The sequence below is a fragment of the Caretta caretta genome, chromosome 1 (genome assembly GCF_965140235.1).
Source record: "Caretta caretta isolate rCarCar2 chromosome 1, rCarCar1.hap1, whole genome shotgun sequence".
Taxonomy (NCBI): domain Eukaryota; kingdom Metazoa; phylum Chordata; order Testudines; family Cheloniidae; genus Caretta; species Caretta caretta.
The window spans coordinates 20,499,913-20,522,311 of NC_134206.1; the positions used below are offsets into that span (position 1 = coordinate 20,499,913).

The 22,399-nt window shown below is 45.5% G+C and overlaps 1 protein-coding gene across 1 annotated transcript; it reads right to left on the reverse strand.

The window, feature by feature from the left end:
* Positions 1 to 2,523: 2,523 nt before the first annotated feature.
* FAM181B (family with sequence similarity 181 member B) lies at positions 2,524 to 3,708 on the reverse strand. Its single transcript, XM_075124643.1, has one exon. The coding sequence runs from the start codon at positions 3,706 to 3,708 to the stop codon at positions 2,524 to 2,526; it is 1,185 nt and encodes a 394-aa protein (XP_074980744.1).
* Positions 3,709 to 22,399: the final 18,691 nt, after the last annotated feature.

A 22,399-nucleotide genomic window follows, 5' to 3' on the forward strand; every position in this document is an offset into this window, starting at 1 on the left:
AGAAAGTTCAGTGACAAAGTAATATTATGCTAAATATATCAGTGCAAGGCCATTAGATCTGAAGTGTCCCAAGAGGAAACATAATGGTCCAAAACTGCTACAAAATCACATACAGAGAATAGAACAAAACCATTACCAGACCATAGAAAATTTACCAACTCAAATGGGATTGAAATCAACCTTGTCCTGACAATCTAAAATGTAACTACATTGATGTTACACTGGCTCTGATGCTGCACTCTGAAAAAAGCAAAACTCCCAGACTTTTCAGTAGATTTGCCTAAGTAAAGGCTACAGAATTGAGCAAACATAGTATGATACTACTCTGTACTATAATTGACCAAGGAGTCAGGGTTCTCTTATTTATCTACATAGGCTGGACTGGCTGTCCATTGTTTTTTATACATTCTTTTAAGCTTAGTGAAATAAACTATTGTAAAATCAATATTTTAAAAGTGCATTGAATTTACAGTGTACAATACAGCACTGTGCAGTTATTAAACAGATGCCTCATATCAGCCCAGTGTGCCTGCTTTTCAGTGAAGTGATTCCTGTATACATGGGTAGGTTATTTGTAAATCACTTGGGGATCTTTTTGGATGAAAGGTGCTGTATAAATATAAGCTATTATTTTTGTTGTTTAAAAGTAAAATTAAGCCCATTACTGAAACAGTTAGATGAAAGACTAATCGTTTATTTCCAAAGTGTTATTTAAAGTCACACTTCCCCTTCCATACATCTTAATGTTCTTAACCATAAATCTCTGTTAAAAACGGTATTTGCACTTGTTAATGAAAGAGGCATTTTATTCTTAATTCCCTTCAATATCATAAGTTAGAATGATTTGCCATCCCTGGGAGTACTATTTGGTCCACCATACCTCACACTTCTTGTCCACCTGACTCCCATTTTAAAAACAAACAATCCAATTCTAACTGGCCCAAAGCCAAAATCCAGAGCTGCCTTTTAAGATAGGCATCCCAACCAACTCCCCAAAAGGAAACTTAACAATCTGTTGAACTAGTTTCCTGAAAGTAAGTATGTTGATCCCTTGGCTTTATAATAATTTGCTACAATTCCTGTCATTCCAGTATCTTACTGAAACACTCAATAGAGAACACAAAACAGGAATAGGTTGTTGAGGGTAAAGTACAGCATTTCAGAGGATTTAGGAAAGAGAAAAGTGACCACTAGACTGTCTTAAATTCTGCCAGCCAAATCTAGTGAATGAACTTTACCAAAAATGAAGATGTGGGAGAGACTCTAGCGTATTTCGTTCCAACAGTAGTAACAGCCACAGGTCTTTAAGCTATTGTGCAGCTTTATTTTTATAGGACTCATCATAGACTCTTTTACATAATTTAAATGATTATCAAATAATCTCCTGTACACAATAGAACGGATCTGTCACTTTCAATGCTTTGACACATTCCTGAAAGAAATCCAACACAGTTTGTGGGAATCACGTTGCTACAGTACATTTTGTCCAGAACATTATGCCATCAATTACCTTATTTATTATAGTATTGCTGTTTGCAATATTCTGCAACACATTGTTGAATTTCAGGACACTAAGATTTGGTAACAGCATTTATAGTTATTTTTGTTGTTTTCTTGACTTTTTTAAATTATTTTTGCACTTGTTTGTGTCCTCTGTTGAAAATCTGCCAGCACTTATGACGCACACAAGTGTGGATCAAGATTTTAAATACACTGTAAGAGCTGACTGAGTTTTACTTTTAAACTCAAGTCACTCACAATTGGTCACGGCTGCTTTAAAGAAAAAGCAGCCCCCGTTGCAATGTAACATAAGAAATGTAAATCAACTGTATTTGCCTACAGTAAAATAAAAACGTATCTCAAATAATGCTAACAACATGTAGTTACTGTGCACTATAAAACACCTGAAAGAATAAAATAGTTTACATTTTTATTATGTGCAGTGATAGAATCCGAACAAGGAGAGGGGAGACTGTTCAGAATGTGAAGGCAAATAAAACCCTAAAGACCAGATTCTGCCACTCTTATGAAACAGTTGTGTTATTCTCAGTGGGACTACTAGCAGAGTAAGATATTATGCTCTATGGCAAAATCTGGCCCTAAATTTATTGCAGCTAAAGAAAGCTTGACCTTTTTCTCTGTGCCAGTAGTGTCTGGACCAAAGCCCCCTGAAGTTAGTGAAAAGTCAACCCATTGACTTCAGTTGGCTTTGGATCAGGCCCTTGACTGTATTGAAGTCAATGGAGTTACATTGGTGTATAGGAGAGAAGAATCCGGACTAGTAACCAAACCAAAAAACTCCAGCTATGGAAGGAAACCCATCAGATTATCAATTATCAGCTATAACCCAGCCCCAGGATTAAGGGCTAAGTGGGTGTGATCCCCATTCCACAGCGCCCCCCTCCTCCCCTCCCGTTTTTTTTTTTTTCTGAGTTTATTGTCCTAAATCAAACAGTGTAAAGGGAGGGGGAATTAAAGTGATCTCGGCTTTTTGCCAGCCCAGCCTTCCATCCCGAGCCTCCCCTAGAGGCCCGAATAGGCCACCCTGTTGTACCCGGCGCTGTACTCATAAGGCATGGGAGGAGGCGGCGGGAGGGGGCAGTCGGGGAAGTAGGGAGCAAAGGCGGCGGCCAGCTGGGCTGGGCTCTCCTCGCCGCCCGCGGGGGCCGGGTCCGAGCTGGTCGGGTAGATGGGCGCTCCTGGGGCCCCCATGGCAGGCAGGGGCCGCAAGGTCTCGGGCAGGCTCAGGCTGCTGCAGGGAGCCGCCGCCGGGGAGCTCTTCTTGGCGGGGGGGCTCCAGGCGGGCTCGGGGTAGAGCAGCCCCCCGAGCAGGTGCGGGGGCAGCGGCGGGAGGTGGGGCTCGTACAGGGCGGGCTCCATGCCCAGCTCCGGGGGCAGCCGGGCCGGGAAGCCCTCGTGCGCGGGGGGCTGCTCCGGGAGGAGGCCGCCGTAGTCGGGCCCCAGCAGCTCGAAGAACTCCGCCGCCTCCGGGCTGCCGCCACCCGGCTCCGGCGCCTTGGGGCTGGCGCTGAGCGGCGGGGCGCGGGGCGGCGGCGCGGCCGGCTCGGTGAAGAACGAAGGGGGCAGGTTGCGGTTCCGCAGCGGCACCTTGCGGGGGCCGCCCCCGCCGCTGCCCCCGCCGCCGCCCCCGCCGGCGGCCGGGCCCTTCTCGCCAGCCCGGCCCTGGTGCAGGGAGTCGAAGAGGGCGGCCAGGCTCTTGCTCTGCAGGCTGCTGGCCGCCTGCGAGGCCTCCCGCTTGGCAGGGGGCTTGCCGTGGCCGGCGGGGCCGGGCGGGCAGGAGGGCTGGGGCGAGGCGGCCCCTGCCGGCAGGGCCGGCCGCTTGGGCAGCTCCTGGCCCCCGGCCGGGGCTGGCGCTGCCGGGGCGGGGGCGATGATGCCCGTGCAGCGCTTGATCTGCTTCTGCAGGTACTTCCTGTGGTTCACTTTCCTCTTGGACTTGACCGGCTTGTCCAGGGCCAGCTTGATGTTGCTGGACGCCGAGTCGATGAAGCTCAGCAGGTCCCTGGTGGCTTCTTTTAAATCCCCTGGGTCTTCTCCTCCCCCCACTCCTCCTCCTTCTCCCAGGAGAGCGGCTGCCCCGTCCTCGTAGCTCTTCTCAAGGTCAGCATAGTCCGCCAGGCCCCCGGAGGCAGGGAAGCAGAAGGGGATGAAGTGATGGGGGTTGAGGATAGCAGCTTGCACAGCCATCGCCTCCCTTCTCCTCTGCCCCCGGCCGCTGCAGCTGCTGGTGCGTTCAGCGCCTGGGCGGGGAAGCTACTTTTTGCCCTTGGTGAAAGGTTGTCCGCTGTGCCCCCCGTGTGTGTGTGTCATGGTCCTGCCAGGGTGCTCTGCAAACCCTTGGTCCTGCTGCTGCCTGGGAGGGGACAACCAAGGCAAACTATGGATCGCTACACCAGCTCCTGGTCGACTTGCTTTCCCCTCCCCAAGGGAGTTCATTAGTTCTTGGAAGAGGTGGAAGAGGAGGGGGCTAATGATGCCGTGTTTGTAAAAAAAAAAAAAAAAAAAAAGGAGGGACCAGGAGTTGAGCTGATTGTTAACCCTTTGTTTTCATTCGCTTATGGCAACTGTCATTTAGGGCACATCCCGAGCTAATTTTTATTGTTTGTGTGGTGGTTGGACATCACAGTGACGAGTGCTTTAGGCCCTTGTGGCCCAGGAAACAGGTTGAGCTTATAAACGTGTTAGCTAACATGCTTTTAAACGCCACTAAAGCAGCATTACATATGTATTTACTGGTAACCCTAGCTTAAAAGGGTCTCTCAGTGTGAAGAGTGATAACAAGGATGGGGGGAGCTACACTAATCTACGCTAGTGTTTTAAAGCATTTTAGTTAAAGTGTGTTTGGAAACATGTTTTTAAACATGACTTATTTTCCAAGTCTAGGCAGGTCTTGGAAAAACTCTAAGGCCCCAGTCCTACAGAAACTTTAATTGGACTAGCTACATGTTAAGTATGTGCCTAAATCCATTCAGGATTGGAAATAAAATAGTCTAGATTTTAAAAATTAGATAAAATAGGATAATTTCAAAGGTCTGTTCAAGTACAAAAGGATCTGCCTTGAAATCTTTATTTTTAAAATTTTATTTAATTTTCCATTAAAAGAAAACAGGTAAAGACATATTATTTAAGACTTTTAAAAAAAAATGGGAAATCTTGTATATCCTGAGAGAGTCAAAGGGACTAAACTAAATTCACTGCAAAATCATAGTGTCAATTCTTTAAATCTTTCTCAAGCAATTGCAGCAGAGCCTGCTCAAAGTGAATTTTGGATTGAGTGAAACTGTTTTGTAGAGTAAAATGAAAATCCTCAATTGTTTAAAAACATTGCAATGTCCAAATTTCATATCCTAATTATAGTGAAGTTTGTTTCTGCAGAAAACAATGACTTCACTAACAGAGAGTTCATGTATCAGCGTTTCCAAAGAAAAGTTAAACTGGTAAATTTGGTTTGGTTTGGGAACATAAGAATGGCCATACTGTACTGGGTCAGACCAATGGTCCATCTAGCCCAGTGTACTGTCTTCCGACAGTGGCCAATGCCAGGTGCTTCAGAAGGAATGAACAGAACAGGTAATTATCAAGTGATCCATCCCCTGTTGTCCATTCCTAGCTTCTGGCAGAGACTAGGGACACTTCAGAGCATGGTTTAAAATCCTTGCTCATCCTGGCTAATAGCCATTGATGGACCTATCCTCCATGAATTTATCGAGTTCTTTTTTGAACCCTGCTATAGTTTTGGCCTTCACAACATCTTCTGGCAAGGAGTTCCATAGGTTGACTGCATTGTGTGAAGAAATACTTCCTTTTGTTTGTTTTAAACCTGCTGCCTATTAATTTCATTTGGTGGCCCCTAGTTCTTGTGTTATGAGAAGGAGTAAATAACTTCCTTATTTACTTTCTCCACACCAGTCATGATTTTATAGGCCTCTATCATATCCCCCCTTAGTCATCTCTTTTCCAAGCTGAGAACTCCCAGTCTTATTAATCTCTCCTCATATGGAAGCTGTTCCATACCCCAATCATTTTTGTTGCCCTTTTCTGTACCTTTTCCAATTTCAATATATCTTTTTTGAGATGGGGCAACGAGATCTGCATGCAGTATTCAAAATATGAGCATACCATGGATTTATAGAGAGGCAATATGATAGTTGCTGTCTTATTGTCTGTCCTTTTCCTAATGATTCCCAACATTCTGTTCGCTTTTTTGACTGCTGATGCACATTCAGTGGATGTTTTCAGAAAACTATCCACAATGACTCCCAAGATCTCTTTCTTGAGTGGTTTCAGAGTAGCAGCCGTGTTAGTCTGTATTCGCAAAAAGAAAAGGAGTACTTGTGGCACCTTAGAGACTAACCAATTTATTTGAGCATAAGCTTTCGTGATCTACAGCTCACTTCATCGGATGCATCCGATGAAGTGAGCTGTAGCTCACGAAAGCTTATGCTCAAATAAATTGGTTAGTCTCTAAGGTGCCACAAGTACTCCTTTTCTTTTTTCTTGAGTGGTAACAGCTAATTTAGACCCCATCGGTTTATATATATAGTTGGTACTATGTTTTCCAATGTACGTTACTTTGCATTTATCAACATTGGATTTCATCTGCCATTTTTTTGTGAATTTGTTGAAGTTGCCATTTAGTTGAATTTGCAGTCACTCAAACTGTGAGAGCTAGGGAAACACCCAATTTGGAGAGCAAACTCACTCCTCCTAGTCCTCAGGTTCTTGTGCCTAGAGAGATCTTAATTATAGTTAGCAGAGGAAGCTTCATTATTAAAAACTAATCAAGCCCTTAAATATCCTGGTCCAAATTCTGACTTCGTGTAAGAAGGTGCAACTCAACTGAGATCAATGGAGCAAACCCATGGTCACCAAATCTGAATTTGGCCTTCTATGTTTGCTCTGAATCCTCAGAAAACTCTCTTGCTGAACAGTCTCATCCTTAGATAAATCATATGAATCTGTGAAGCTTTCAGTGATATTCTAGTAGGTACAATGCTAAATGGAGTGCTAAATTCTAGAGTGCTTTTCAATCCAGTCTATACAGTGGCTTTCAGGCATTCTGACTGTCTGCAATAGTTACTGCTGCTTATTGTATTTGCCTTTCTACATGTGTTGTTTCTCCACACTGATTTTTCTGAAATTACTCCCATAGGCGCGGGAACTAGGGATGCGGGTGGTGCTGCAGCAGCCCTAGGTTTTGCGGGGGGTCCCAACTGCGGGACCCGTGCCTGGGGTCCTGGCTGCCTGCCCTGGCTGCCAGCCCAACACCCGGTTACCGGCCTCGCGCCAGCCCCAGACCCAGCCTGGGGCTCCGCCCCCACCGCCAGCTGTGAGCCCAGCCATGTCCTGGCTCCTGGCCCTAGCTCTAGGGGAGTGGTTTTCAAACTCTTTTTTCTGGTGACTCAATTGAAGAAAATTGTTGATGCCCATGATGCAGTGGAGCTGAGGATGAAGGGTGTGGGGTGCAGGAAGGGGCTCCGGGTTTTGGGGGGGCTCAGGTCTGGGGCAGGGGATTGGGGTGTGGGTTTACCTCTGGCGGCTCCCAGTCAGAAGCGCAGCCGGGGTGCAGAGGCCGGCTTCCTGCCTGTCCTGGCACCGCGGACCGTGCTGCATCCTGGAAGCGGCCAGCAGGTCCGGCTCCTAGGCGGAGGTACACAAGCGGCTCTGCGCGACTCTCGCCCACAGGCACCGCCCCCCCATATCCCATTGGCCGGAGTGTGGAGCCGGTGCTCAGGGCGGGGGCAGTGTGTGGAGCCCCGTGCCACCCCTGCCTACGAGCCAGACCTGCTGCTGTCCGCTTCCAGGTGGGGACTACTAGTTTTACTACTAGTTTTTACTGGCTAGCCGCCAGGGTCTCTGGGTGCTGAGCAAGGCGACCCAGTGCCTTGCATTCCACGACCCAGTACTGGGTCATGACCTGAACTTTGAAAACTGCTGCTGTAGGGGCCGATGAGGGGCACGGACAAAGGTAAGGGGAGGCGCAGCTCAGCACCCTCACTCTAAAAACTGGTCCAGCAACACTGATTATCCCCATTCTGAAACTTCCCACTAAAATTAGCCCCCTACCTACTGCCTCTAAGAGGCAACCCAGACTGATATCATTTAAATGCCAGTAGGTTGTAAACAATAGTTTTATGTACAATTCAGGTAATTCCACATGGTCAGCATGGCTGACTTCTGTGATTTCTGTTCAGACTGAAATGGTATGAGAACAATTTCAGAAACCCAGCTCCATGAAATGCACAAAAACAAGCTTGTTTCATAAGCAAACCACATAAATCATGGTGTTTAAATTAGGGCTAAATCCTGCAATCCTTACTCCGCTAAACTCCCATTAACTGTATTATTATTAATATTATTTCTCTGTATTGTGGTAGCAATTAGAAGCGCCTCTCGTGAACCAGGACGCCGTTGTGATCGATGCTGTACAAACACAGAACAAAAAGACCATCCCTGCTCCAAAGAGCTTCCAATTTAACATCGGCAAGCATTTGTCGGAATACAGACTGAGGGTGAAATCCTGGTCTCTCACACAAAACCTGAGCAGAAGATTTTTTTGTGTAAGTATTCTGCATGGGAGTAAAGTCCTCGATTCAGCCTGGAGGCAACAGCACATAGCTCCTGTATGCCCAGGCCACAGCTGTGGATAAAGCCCATGGGTTAGACTCACAGACATAGGATTTGGTACCAACTGATTCACCTTGTCATTGAGCTATCCTTTGCAGCCCCATCACTCCCTAGGTCCTATGACAAAACCCTGTTCCATATTTTGCCTGAGCTCCCACAGAGAGCTAGGGCTGGGAAAGTATTCTGGAATCTCACTGGTGGAACTGGTTGCAGAAACTTGGCCCAGGGTGTTATCGTGGTAATGTCCCTTCTTTTTGGAAAGAATGCTTTAGGAAATACATCTCTGTCTGTGTATCTCACTATCTACTGGCCCTCTGTAACAAGTCCTCTGTGTTTTATTCCTGTCTCCAGGCCTCTTTGGCGAGCACTGCCAACTGATTGCTAAGCTACCCATTTTCATAGGCTTGCAAATTCTTCACTGTGGCAGCCCAGTCCTCCCATCCCTTGGAACCTGCAGAATTCCTTCAACTGGCCTCCATGCAGAAGGGGCTCGGAGGCTGGGGCTTGGTGGAGGTGAAGCTGGGGACTGCTCAGCCTGTAGCTATCCTAGATCCTAGCAGTAGTTATTGACTTTGCAGTAAAAGTCACTCAAACTTCCATTAACTCTGATGAGAGCCAAGAGTTGGGCAATTTGCAACACTATCCCCTCAACTGTAGGACTGTTCATCTCTCAAGGTGGGCTGTCCCATCTCTACTTTCTGATGACTGCAAAAACCAATCAAAACTTTCAACCACTAAAGAACAGTCGGCCGTATCACGCTTGTGTACTGAGAATGTAAGTCCACATGCCCCTTCGGCTTGCTTGGTGGACAGGAACAGAAAGTGAGGGCTCTGGTGGGGCATGGCAGAGAGAAGAGTTGGCTCCCGTGTGTGCTCTTCCTCCCTCCTGCTCTCAGGAAACCAGTCCATGGGTTTCATGTAACACTTTCAGCAAACAGGAAAAGAATTATAGGAAGCCTGAGTCTCCACTACCAGGCACTAACATTGCACTGCACTGGGCACAAGACAGTGGGAAATTTAGGGCCATGATCTTTTGTATGGACTATGTCCAGTTTGGGACAATTTCCTTTCAGACAGACATGAGACAGCTCAGAAATAGAGTGAGAATTATGTTATCATGAGATGAGCAGTTGCTTCAGCATTATCCAAGCAATATTTCATAGCCCCTGCTAAAGAGGGTTTTTAATGAGTTTGGGTGGCATTGTATGTAGAATGCCTGAATATCCGGTACATCAGAAAGAAAGGCTGAAAGCCCGAGATTCGATTCTATAAGGCTGGATTCATTCAATTAAACAGCTTTACTAATGCAGATACAGTTTAGTGGAAGACTTTATTACATCCTAAAAATTGCAGAGCATTAAAACAATGACCCTGTCTGTGAACCAAAGTTTGCTTTTAGTTGTGCTAAGCAGCAGAATTTACGTATTACAGGCAAGATTTGGAGATTAAAACCCCCTCATAATTGCATTAAACATGCATATTCTTTCTGTTCTTCGAAGCAGAGCTGATTACCTCCAGTAGAGCAATGTCAGGAGGGAAATTTGCTAAACGACATGATGTCAACAACTTGCAAAGAAATGATGTTTCAGGGAAGGAAATAGTCATTTGGTTATTCCTGCAAAATGCCTCTCTTTAGTAACAATTATGCACGCCAATGCTTGTCTCATGTTTCTCGCTTTTCCCATGTCACTCTGGGCTGATCAAGTCCTGTATTCTGATTCAAATATTCACCCCAGAATCCAGCCAGATAATCCAGCTGGGTGCAGGAAACTGCTCGGAGGGAAGCTGGTGAGAGGAATGCTTTCCCCTTTGGCTCTTCAGGAGGAGAGCCACAAAACAACCACTGCTCCAACCTAATGGCTTGACTCACTGCCACCATCCTCCTAGTCCTCTCTTCTGACCTCCAGAAGAATTGGGTTTGGAGAGGGAGGACAAGGACCAGAGACGCCATGTAGCAGAACATCCTCTGGCTCTGGCCCTTGCCCATCTCACAGCATTCAAAGCCCCATATAGGAGCTGGGCTCTGTGCAAGGGGTGTGCAACCTGTGTGAGGCCTCCCAAATCTTGCATCTTTCCTGTGCAAGGAACCCAATCAGGGATGGGGTTTTATGTTTGTTTTATTTGGGGTTTTGGTTTTTTGGGTCGGTATTTTTGCTGAAACATATTAAGATGAACTCATAAGAATGGCCATACTGGGTCAGACCAGTGGTCCATTAGGCCAAGTATCCTGTCTTTGGACAGTGGCCAATGCCAGGTGCTTCAGAGGGAATGAACAGAACAGGTAATCATCAAGTGATCCATCCCCTGTCGCCCATTCCCAACTTTTGGCAAACAGAGGCTAAGGACACCATCCTGGTTAATAGCCATTGATGAACCTATCCTCCATGAACTTATCTAGTTCTTTTTAGAACGCTGTTCTAGTTTTGGCCTTCACAACATCCTGTGGCAAAGAGTTCCACAGGTTGACTGTGTTGTGCGAAGAAATGCTTCCTTCCTTATTCACTTTCTCCACACCAGACATGATTTTATAGACCTCTATCATATCCCCCCTTAGTCACCTCCACATGTGCATTTGTGATGACTGCCATCTTGGCCAACGCCAGGGACTGAACTGGGGAACCTCCAGAGCTAAAAGCATGAGTGTCTGCAGCTTCAGAGTCTGGCTTTGTAACAGGGCCACATCCTCTGTGGATTGAGCACTGAGAGGGATACGTAACTCACAATGACCAGTGGCATAGGATACAGCAGCTAGGAGGTGTAATTCCCACCTTGGGTAGATGTACACAGACTAGCTCTTCTCAAGTTAGCAACTAAAAATAGCAGCATGGTCATGGCAGCATGGGCAGTAGCTCAGACTAGCCACCCACGTACAGTCCCGCCTGCCCCGCTGGGTACATGCCCAAGCCGCCGCCCACACTGCGGCTGGTACACTTCTATTTTTAGCTGCTGGCTCAAGCAGAGCTAGTGCAGATATGTTTACCGGAGCTGGGAATTTTATCTCCCAGCTGCTGTGTAGCTGTTCTCTCACACAATCCATAAATCCAGCCCTTAGTCACAATGTTGTCCTTAAAAACTGAGCATTGAGTTTAGCAGAGCAGACAGCAGATATTGCCATTTGCTTCAGAGGTGTCAGCAAATGCCTTGCAATGCCAGATTCTGGCATCGTTACTCATGCTGAGTAGCACCTTCCTTCATGGGTAGCCCCACTGAAGCTATAGAGTAAGGACTTATAAAACCAAACTTATAAAACCAGGGATCAGATTCTGTCCTATTGACTTCAGTGGGGCTACTTCTGAGAGTCACTCCCACTAATGCGAGGGAAGAGTTCCTAGTCTGACCCATTGACTCACAGAGCAAGATACTACACAACGCAAATAAGGGGTAACAGAATCTGGCCCTAAATAAAGACTTCAGGATTTGGCTCCTTATTAGCAGGACCATCCCCTATCAGAGCCTGAGAGTTTTAAGTATCACGTTTGTGGTATTTTCAGTACATGGAATTAATGGCACTTGTTTTTGTTTCACCATTGCCTCAGCAAGGCAGCATTAAAGGAGGAAATTCTCTTTGGCAGAGTGGGGAGGGAATTGTCCCCCCTTCCCCCAGTTGTACAGACCTATGTGGTTATCAAGTTATGGGAAAATCTCTCTGCCAAAACAGGTGTCTCTGTTCTAAGTATACAGCCTCATTTCCTGATCGTGTCTTAATCTGCTAGTTGGTTGTGAAAGTTGATTTCTTGCACATTCTTATATCAGTGGGAATTTCTGCCCTTCCCTGACAAGCATTATGGGCAGCCTTTGACATACAGCCCTACAGGACCTAAATAGGCAGCTATTCTTTCCCTACACTGAAAGGGAGCTTTGTGCCAAGGATTCATTAAACTGCACTGCACAGCCCTTCATAAATGGGGCTCAATAATGAACAGTCGATTTAACTGGAAAAGCTGCTGGAGCTGTTAAATTAAAGGGAAATAAAGTGCACTTCAGGCTCAGTCTGCCAGAAGAAAATGTTGACCTAAAAAATCTTCATTTTATTGAACCTCAGCAAACAGTCTAAAATTTGCAGGAAGTTTATACTTGCAACAGTTAGAGAAATTAAAAACCAACGGGTTTGTGTTCGTGTTACTAAAGAAAGTATTTGACACAATAAAATGCTTTACTAAGTTAGCCACGGGGCTGAAGGGCATATATTTAACCTGAGTAGTAGAAAGTGGGTGTATATATTTATATATATGGGCTTCATTCCCTAGGTGATGTAAAACAGTGTAGCTCCATTAAAGTCAAACAATCACTTATATATACGCTTTTCTTTTATTAGTGGATCAGCTTTTCAGGATAAGTTAGTGGGGGGTTGTACTGCAGACTTGACAATATGCAAGGAGAAAATTTGTTTTTCTTTTGAGGGACCTGGGTGCCATTGTCTCAGTTTCCCTGGCCCTTTTGATCTTGTTTGCCCATTTCATGTTTTCCCAGAACATACTCCTTCCAGAAGAATAGGGAAAGGGATGTTTGTGCCCGGGTGACACGAGTGTTTGTAAGCGGCACATCACATTTGCGCGAGCCACATAAAGACAAAGTCTAAACCTGAGTCACTGCCATGTAGATGATCAGAACTCTATCAAGAAGAGCATATAAGGGCTAGGTTTGGACACTATTGCTCATGTTGGGCCAGATTCTGAAACCGATACTCTGCGTAACTCCCAGAGATTTTAGTAGGACTGCTCGAGGTGTAAGGGTAATGTAAATAAGGATGTCAGAGAATTTGGCCCTATGTCCCAGACTTCCTTTTTTTTTTTCTTTTATACAACAAAAAGAAAGTAAATGGGAATTAGAAGTGAAAAAGACCTGCTAGGTCATTGAAGGCATTTGGCATTCTTTGCACACCCAAAATTCCCATTGGACTCAGGATGTTCGGGTGTGCAGAGAATGCAGCCACTTGTAAGTGCAAGATCATGTTCTGTGTGTTTTAGTGTTTTGTAAAGTCACCTAGGATTTATAGCGCATGATCCTGCAGCTCTTACTCAAGGGCAATTTCCCCTTAAAGCCAATGGGAGTTTTGCCTGAGTAAAGAATGTAAGACTGAGCCCATGCTAGTTTCTATTGAGGGGAAATATTCAGCCTTATTGGTGAGGAGCAAAATCCATAATTCAAGTGAGGACACAGCTTTGTCCCCTCCTGCACCCTGAGCTACTGCAGTTTTACACCAGTATGATTCCTTGAATTTCAATAGAATAACTCCAGCATAAAACTGGAGTTATATAATGGTGAATCAGGCTCTCCATCTTAGTCATGTGTCTTTCCCTGTCATCTGAACAGTCATATATCTGTTAGTTCATGCCCGTATCATGTATTTAGTGCATGCTTTTAATTGTCACACTTTCTTATGTAAGTGAAATCTATCTTGGGAAATTAGAGGGGAAACCTAGAATAAAATCAAAAGAAACATCCAGTAGTAAAGAACGCATTTCCTGAAAGTTTGTGAGAAAGCAAACCTCAATTTCAGAATCTAAAAACTGTGTGTCCTTTTCATTGGTTTAGTCTGTAGCTGCCTGTTTGTTGTATGAACTTTTTATTTGGAAAGCAGGATTTCCTTTCAGAAGCATTTATGTTCACTTCCTGCATTGTATTGCAACTTTTGTTTAAATCCTCTGTCTTTAAGAAACATTTTAAAGGCCACTTCAATAGATTTCCAGCTCTCCGCTTTAAATTGTTTAGACTTTAAAAAAAACCCAACTATTTAACAACACAAAAACTCAGGGAACATATTGGCTTTATTTTATAAATCTTCCATTTTGAGTTTGCATAATTATTCATGGCTTAATTATAAATGGCCTGGTATAAATCACAATGTCACAAAAGTCACAAAACCATGAAATTCTGTGTCTGCCATGAAAATAGTGCATTTGATAACTTTTGTGGGCTGCTTTATTGAATTCAGGGCATCGATGGCTAGCCATTGGCTCTCCATCACCACCAAAGAGATGCATAAAAGCACCATTTGCCTTTAGGAAAAAAGAGTATTAGAGGCTGGAATCATTGTTATTTTATCTGGCTGCTTCATTTTAATACAGATTTGTAAATCCTGCTCCCAGGGCAGCATTCAGCTGCAGGATAAATATTCATTAGAAAAAAATCTATAAATATTTGTAAACAGATATGACACTGTTAGTGTTTTTGTAACGTAGGAGAATTTTTCATTTTCACCCCCTGGTTCCCCTGTGAAATTTGCTATCTTTTGAACAGTTTCATAGCTTTCCATGTAAATGTATGTGCTGTGAGATGGAACCCATTCGCCTTACCTTTGTTGTTTGCATGTGGCTTAGATTGTAAATTTTTTAATGGGTAGCAAATAAAAAGGGATGATTTTAAATGAAAAATCCAATGATTAATGTAAAATGCTGGCTTGTTTATCCCAAACTAACTACTGGGGGATGACGCTAAACCCCTCTGCTTAACAAAAACATGGCTCACTGAATAACATGACGCACTGAAGGGCTGAATTACAGGTGCTTAGCCCCCACAAATTCCAGGTAGTAGGGTTTGTGAATGATCCACGGTACCTCTGAAAATCAGGCCTCAGTTGCCTCAAGTCAGGCACCCAAAACTCTGCCTAACACTTTCTTTGGAAGCCTAAGTGCCATGTCCAAATTTATATAATGAGTCAATAGCGGTGGTGGGAAAAGAACCCAGAAGTCCTGATTCCCAATCTCCTGCTCTGTCGACTAGATCACACTCCCTCATTTTATACAGCTAGGCCAGGACTTTCACAAACCGGAGCCTAATAGGCTCCTAAATCATTATTGTGGCACCCAAATAAGGATTCAATCTAGCTCCTAGCCATGTCAAGGTAAGTCTCTCCATTGACCTATCTCAGAGCTGGATTCCCCATTAATTGACCTGATTTTCAGAAGTGCTGCATGTCAGAGACTGGGATGTGGATGGTCATGCCTAGTGCTTGGAGCAGGAGTCATGCCTTGCAGTTGGAGCCAGCGTCGGTAGCAAGAATTAGGAGCCCAGGGTAAGTGCCAGAGTCAGAGGCCAGAGCCATAAATCAGGAATCGCAGCCAAGGATCAGACCCAGAAGTCAGAAATTGGAGCCAAGGGTCAAAGCTGGATAACCTGGAGTGAGTTAAGGCTGGATCCAAGGCAAGGGCAAGGCTGGGACCAACCATGGGCATGGTCTGCTGACTCTTCCAACCAATCAGACAGTGTAGCCAATCAGGCAGATTCCTGCAGGCCAGTTGCGCTCATTAGGTAGCCTGGAGACTGACTCCCTGATTCCTGACACTAAGGGCAGGTCTACACTAAGGGGCTAAGTTGACCTAAGTTACGCAACTCCAACTATGTGAAAACGGGCTTATGAGCTGGATTGTTAATGCTGACTACTAGAAATGGAAAATCTGGGTCAAGCAAAGAAACCCTGACCTGGAGTATATGGTAGATTTGCTCTTGAACTTGAGGCCAGTATTACTGAGCAAGTGCAGGCACTGTCCTATTTGATTGTCATTCTTTGGACATAGCTCCTAAAAGTGGTTTCTTGAAAGAATTGCTTTGCTGTGCCTGAACGGCTGATAGTTTGGAAATGTGATGTCATTCCCAGAAGGGTAACTGATGTCTATAATGTGATTCACTGTATTGCATCGACTTGCACATGCTTTAGACAGATATTATGCTCAGGGTAGGGGTAGGGTCCAGAGTGACCTAGACAAATTGGAGGATTGGGCCAAAAGAAATCTGATGAGGTTCAATAAGGACAAGTGCAGAGTCCTGCACTTAGGAAGGAAGAATCCCATGCATCGCTAAAGGCTGGGGACCGACTGACTAAACAGCAGTGCTGCAGAAAAGGACCTGGGGATTACAGTGGACGAGAAGCTGGATATGAGTCAACAGTGTGCCCTTGTTGCCAAGAAGTCCAACGGCATATTGCGCTGTATTAGTAGGAGCATTGCCAGCAGATCGAGGGAAGTGATTATTCCCCTCTACTCGAAACTGGTGAGGCTACTTCTGGAGTATTGCGTCCAGTTTTGGTCCCCCCACTACAGAAGGGATGTGGACAAATTGGAGAGAGTCCAGCGGAGGACAATGAAAATGTTTAGGGGGCTGGGGCACATGACTTACGAGGAGAGGCTGAGGGAACTGGGGTTATTTAGTCTACAGAAGAGAAGAGTGAGGGGAGACTTGATAGCAGCCTTCAACTATCTAAAGGGGTTTCAGAGTAACAGCCGTGTTAGTCTGTATTCGCAAAAAGAAAAGGAGTACTTGTGGCACCTTAGAGACTAACCAATTTATTTGAGCATGAGCTTTCGTGAGCTACAGCTTCATCTGCTTCATCAGCTTCATCTGATGAAGTGAGCTGTAGCTCACGAAAGCTCATGCTCAAATAAATTGGTTAGTCTCTAAGGTGCCACAAGTACTCCTTTTCTTTTATCTAAAGGGGGTTTCCAAAGAGGATGGAGCTCAGCTGTTCTCAGTGGTGGCAAATGACCGAAAAAGGAGCAATGGTCTCAAGTTGCAGTGGGGGAGGTCTAGGTTGGATATTAGGAAACACTATTTCACTGGGAGGGTGGTGAAACACTGGAATGGGTTACCTAGGGAGGTGGTGGAGCCTCCATCCTCAGAGGTTTTTAAGGCTCAGCTTGACAAAGCCCTGGCTGGGATGATTTAGTGGGTGTTGGTCCAGCTTTGAGCAGGGGATTGGACCAGGTGACCTCCTGAGGTCTCTCCCAACCCTAATATTCTATGATTCTATGACAGCGACGGGGGCCACATAAGTAGATGGATGGACAGACTGAGCGAGCAACAAAGTAGGTAGGATTACTTCTTAACCTGTGAATCTCCAGCAGCAAGTATTTCCTTAAAGGTAATTCAGCACCTGTATATTATTATTATTATTATTGTGTTGTTATTTTATTTGTGTTACTGTAGCACCTACAGGCACCAGCCAAGATCACGACTCCATTGTGCAAACACAGAGTAAGAGATGGACACTGGCACAAAGTTCCTACCAGCTAATTAGCAGAGTTGGTTAGAAAAATAAACTGAATTTTCTGAAACTGGGTTTTCAGTAAACAAAATTTTGTGTTAATCAAAAATCTGGCGTTCAGTATATAAAAATGATGACACCCATTTTGATAATGGTTTGGATTAAAATGTTGATTAAAAACATCAAGAAATCTTTCACAAAAAATTAAAAAATTCTACAATGGTGGCTTCAGTTTTTAATTTTTTTTAAAGCCATTTTCCGGGGGGGAAGGGGAAAACTTCATGCAAAAAATTTTGACCAGCCCTGCCAAATAGATAAGACAATCAAAGGGGGAGAGAGGAAAAAAGGCACAGACACATTGATGTTAATGTGAGATTAATCACCATGCTCTCCTGCTACCCTGTCACTGCTCCCCACCTTCACCAAGCCACTAGGAAACCAGCAGAGCCTGGAGCACTGAACTGCTTGACGCAAAAGATTTTAAATACTTTTTTTTTGTGCAAAATAGGTCCACCTGGCCTTCATTTGGAATTTGAGAATAACTCGCCAGAGGCAATGTATCTTCTGACACAACAATCACACACTGGGTCTCCATTGCGATGGGAGCGCAGCTTAACCCTGTGGCTGGGACCCCCCTACAGTAGCGGTTGTCCTGGGGCTGCACTGACTGTGGCCATGTCCCTCTACAACTAGAACCGCCTGTTTTTTGGATGGCACTCACCAACTACAAGCCCCCGGGTCAGTTGTGCTGTCACAAATACCTTCCAAATGGACTTCTCAGATTTGGAAGCCTTCTACCCTGAGATATGTCAGCAGAGACAGTAAAGAGACTGAGCAGCCCTGAGCTGAGGAGTTGGAGGAAAGACACACATCACAAGCATAGCACAGTCTCCCCTGAATCCCCTCATCCATCCCATCGTCACCCAAAAGCACCTTGGGTCCTCAGTTGGTGTCCTCGTCGCTAGGGCCCTCTCCCACTTCTCCTCTCTGTCTCTCCTCGGATGTCACCACACTCCCAGTAGCTCAGGTTGTCGCTGTTCAGGGGAGTTGGGTGCATTTTTAGCCCTTACAGCCCATCGGCATCAATTTTATTAATTTCCTTTATTTTTGCACCATAGGTTACTTGCTGAGGGAAGGCTGTGGAGATTATAGCTCCCTTCAGGGACAGGGATAGGTGCCAGCTTCTCTCTCCTATAACAAGGATAGTGTTCATGAGGATGAGGTAGGATCTTCAGGAATGAGACAGGTTCAGGGTCCTCTCTACTTAGCCAGGATACGCAGAGAGGATGACACATCTCTCCCCTCTTCTACATGACATGTTTCTTCAAATAACCTGTACCCTAAAAACTGTGTAGTTAAAACTCCCAATCATATAGGCCCCAATTCAGAAAGTTACCTAAGCCCACACCTAACCTTAAGCACCCGAGTGGCCCCTGGATTTCAGGCTCGTGCTCAAGGTACTTTGTTGGACAGCAGTAGGGTGACCAGATGTCCTTTTTTGGGGGACTTTTTCTTATATAGGCGCCTATTACCTCCCACCCCCTGTCCTGTTTTTTCACAGTTGCTATCTGGTCACCCTGGACAGAGGCCTTAATTCACAGTAAACATTGTTCTAAACCAACGGTTCTCAACCAGGGGTCTTGGGCCTCCTGGGGGGCCGCAAGCAGGTTTCAGGGGGTCTACCAAGCAGGGGAGGTGTTAGACTCGCTGGGTCCCAAGGCAGAAAGCTGCCGTCACGCTGTGCGGTGCTGAAGCTTGGGGCCCCAAGCCCTGCCACCTGGGGCTGAGGCCAAAGCCTGAGCAACGTAGCTTTGCGGGGCCCCCTGCGGCCCTACCTGCTACCCCCTAATGCCGGCCCTGGCTTTTATATGCAGAAAAGCAGTTGTTGTGGCACAGGTGGGCCGTGGAATTTTTATAGCATGTTGGGGGGGGGCCTCAGAAAAGAAAGGTTGAGAACCCCTGTCCTAAACCACCTTATTGGATACAGTTACCTTTTAAATAGTCTCTATCCCATCCTATTCATGAAATCTATTTAGACTGAAAGCATTTTAGGGCAGGGAACCTAACTTCTTACCTGTCTGTAAAGTGACTGGCTGTACAAAAATTAAATTATGATACATACATACAGAGAGTTTGTGTTTCTTCATGTAACACATGACATATACATGTATAAAATTAAATTAATGTTAGAGGATAATAGCATTTTATTACTATTATAGGAAATACATCCTGATTATAATAAGAATACAGCAAAAATAAACTCACTAGGAAAGAGATAGCTAATGAAAATATTTATATTTAGATTAGAAAATATGGAGCTCTGAAAATATTTTCTCTTAACCAGATGTTTTCAGTCTTTTCTTAACCAAAGCATTCATAGATTATTCAATTAATTATTTCATGTTTGAAAATGGTGTCTTGTTAAAAGAGAGGAGAGAGAGAGTAACACAAACTGCCATTATTATGCAAATAGGCCCAGAGGAAAAAGGACAGTGAAAATGATAGCACTGATCTAATTATCTGCAGGCCAATATAGCCAAGTCACTGAAAGGGGCCCACAGAAAAGGCTGCCACAGAAACACAAAAAACAGCCAGAAAACAATAAGGAACTTAGCAACAGTATAAAAACCGACTTCTTCCTGTGCACAAAGAGCAGTTTTATGAGCATTTTTCTTGCTTTCAGTTTGCAGAAAAGGTTAGACCACACTTTAAATACTATTCCATGGGCTCCTCCCCCTCAAGCGCGAATGATTCTCTGGCAAGCTATCATATCTTTGACCATACATCAGTGGGAATGCTGAAAGATGCAGTCTCTGGCTTAACATGTTCAAATTGCCATCCATGTGGTTTCCTTTGGGCTGACACTACAAACTGCAGAAAGTTCTCAAACAGCTTGTGACTGAAAGGCAAATTTTCAAAAATTGCCCAGTGATTTTGGCTGCCCATGGAGACATGCTGAGCCTGCTTTTTAGAGGTTCCAAGCACCTGCAGCACCCATCGACTTCAGCTGCAGCCACAGGTGTTCAGCACCTTTGAACATCAGGCTCTAGGTGTCACAATACCGTTGCCTAAAATCCATATCCACTTTTGAAAATGTTGGTCTAAGCCACTCAAAGATCACTAAGCCTGTATTACAGAGGCCATCACACATCCGCCAGCTAGTAACTGCTTATGTGCCCCTGCTAATTTAGATGGATTCAGACCAGTCACATAGAGATAAAATGCAAACTAGCTTATTACTAATAACCTGAGCCACCTAATCCCTTTTCCTGCCTTGCTTTTTTTAATCTTTGATCTCAGTTACACTGGTATAAGACCAAAGTATTTTCTATTAGCTGAGTGCCAAGAATGCTAAGCGGTGCTGAGCAGTATACATATAAAGAAAGTCCCTGCCTTCAAAAGCTTACTGTCTATGATATGGCACACCTAAGATGGTATGCACTGGCAAAACTCAGGTGGGGCATGGCAGTGATTTTAGGTTTTGTTTGGTAGTTCTTTAATTTACCAGCTCACTTTTTGTGGGCCTCATAGAAAGAGGGACTTGAATGAGGAAATAGTGGTAGCTTGAATGAGGAACTGTACTGCCCGTGCCTGATTGCACAGGAGATGACAGAGTAGTAAGAAACCTTGCCCTCTTTGAAACAGAGTGGGGTAGGTCTGTAACAGATAATGAAGTCTATGTTGCGCTAAGTGTGGAAACATTAGCACTGTGCCTCACAAGACTGGACTTACCCCCAAGACAGCTTGCGGTACTGCATTTAGACAGCTGCCCTGCCTAGGGAAGAAGGGAGGGAATTAGACACTGCAAGGTCTTCCGAGTTCCAGGCTAGCATCCTAGCCACTAGGCCACCCTTCCTCCTTGTGCTTTTAGACAGGGGGACACAGTCCCTGCCATGCACCTAAACAATCCATCCCGTCGCACATTCCCAGCTTCTGGCAAACAGAAGCTAGGACACCATCCCTGTCCATCCTGGCTAATAGCCATTGATGGCTATCCTCCATGAATGTATCTAGTTCTTTTTTGCACCGTTATAATCTTGGCCTTCACAACATCCTCTGGCAAGGAGTTCCACCAGTTGACTGTGCTTTGTGTGAAGAAATACTTCCTTTTGTTTGTTTTAAATCTGCTGCCTATTAATTTCATTGGGTGACCCCTAGTCCTTGTGTTATGAGAAGGAATAAATAACACTTCCTTATTTACTTTGGCCACACCAGTCATGATTTTATAGACCTCTGTCATATCCCTCCTTAGTCATCTCTTTTCCAAGCTGAAAAGTCCCAGTGTTATTAATCTCTCCTCAAATTAACAATGACTGAGGGGAAGTGGTTGGGGAAGCAGGGTCCTAGACCTGCAGATGCAGGAAGTGCATACAGGGTGAGGAGCATGGCACACTATTTGTGGTGCTGAAGGAAGTACAACCAGAGCTAACGGAAGGGGAAAGGAGAGAGCAAAGGTGAAATGGGGCAGTGGATGCAGCAGCCCCATTCCTGGCTATTCAGTCCCCAGATCTGCCCAACGGGACCTCCACTTTCAGCTGGTTCTTCCTCTCCCCCCATCTTGGGGTCTTTAATTTCCCGATTTGGGGAGACACTCAAGAATATGTCTCCATGGTTGTAGTTGCTTTAGGTGCTGTCTCTTAGAGTCTCTAACCATAAATACTGGATGGGAGCACTCCAATTGTAGAAACCAAGCCTACAGTGTAGTCTCCCAATTCAGCCATGGCCTTAGACTCAGAGCTACCGCTAGAGTGATGCCAGGCAGTGTCCTACCATCTCTCCCTGGCCTATGAACAGGGGGAGGGGCAGGCTGTTAAGCCAACCAGCAAGGAGCAGCTGGAGCTAGGGGGTCCACAGCCCAGCCGGAGCATCCCCCGCTGATGTCATGAAGCGGCAGACCCCCGGGGCTAGGAACCAGGGGCGGCTCTACCAGTTTTGCCGCCCCAAGCAGTCGCCGCTCAATTGTCGCTGCCGCCGAATTGCCGCCGTGGCTGGAAGAACGGCGGAGCTGCTGCCGAATTGCCGCTGTGGCTGGAAGAACGGCGGAGCTGCTGCCGAATTGCCGCTGTGGCTGGAAGAACGGCGGAGCTGCCGCCGAATTGCCACCGCGGGACACGGGCTGCCACCCCATTCTGAATGCCGCCCCAAGCACCTGCTTGGAAAACTGGTGCCTGGAGCCGGCCCTGCGAGAAACTCAGCTCCGCTATCCACCCAACCCAGGACAAAGAGCAGCTGGGGCTGAGCCTTAAGGAGCTGTACCATGACCAGTGGAAT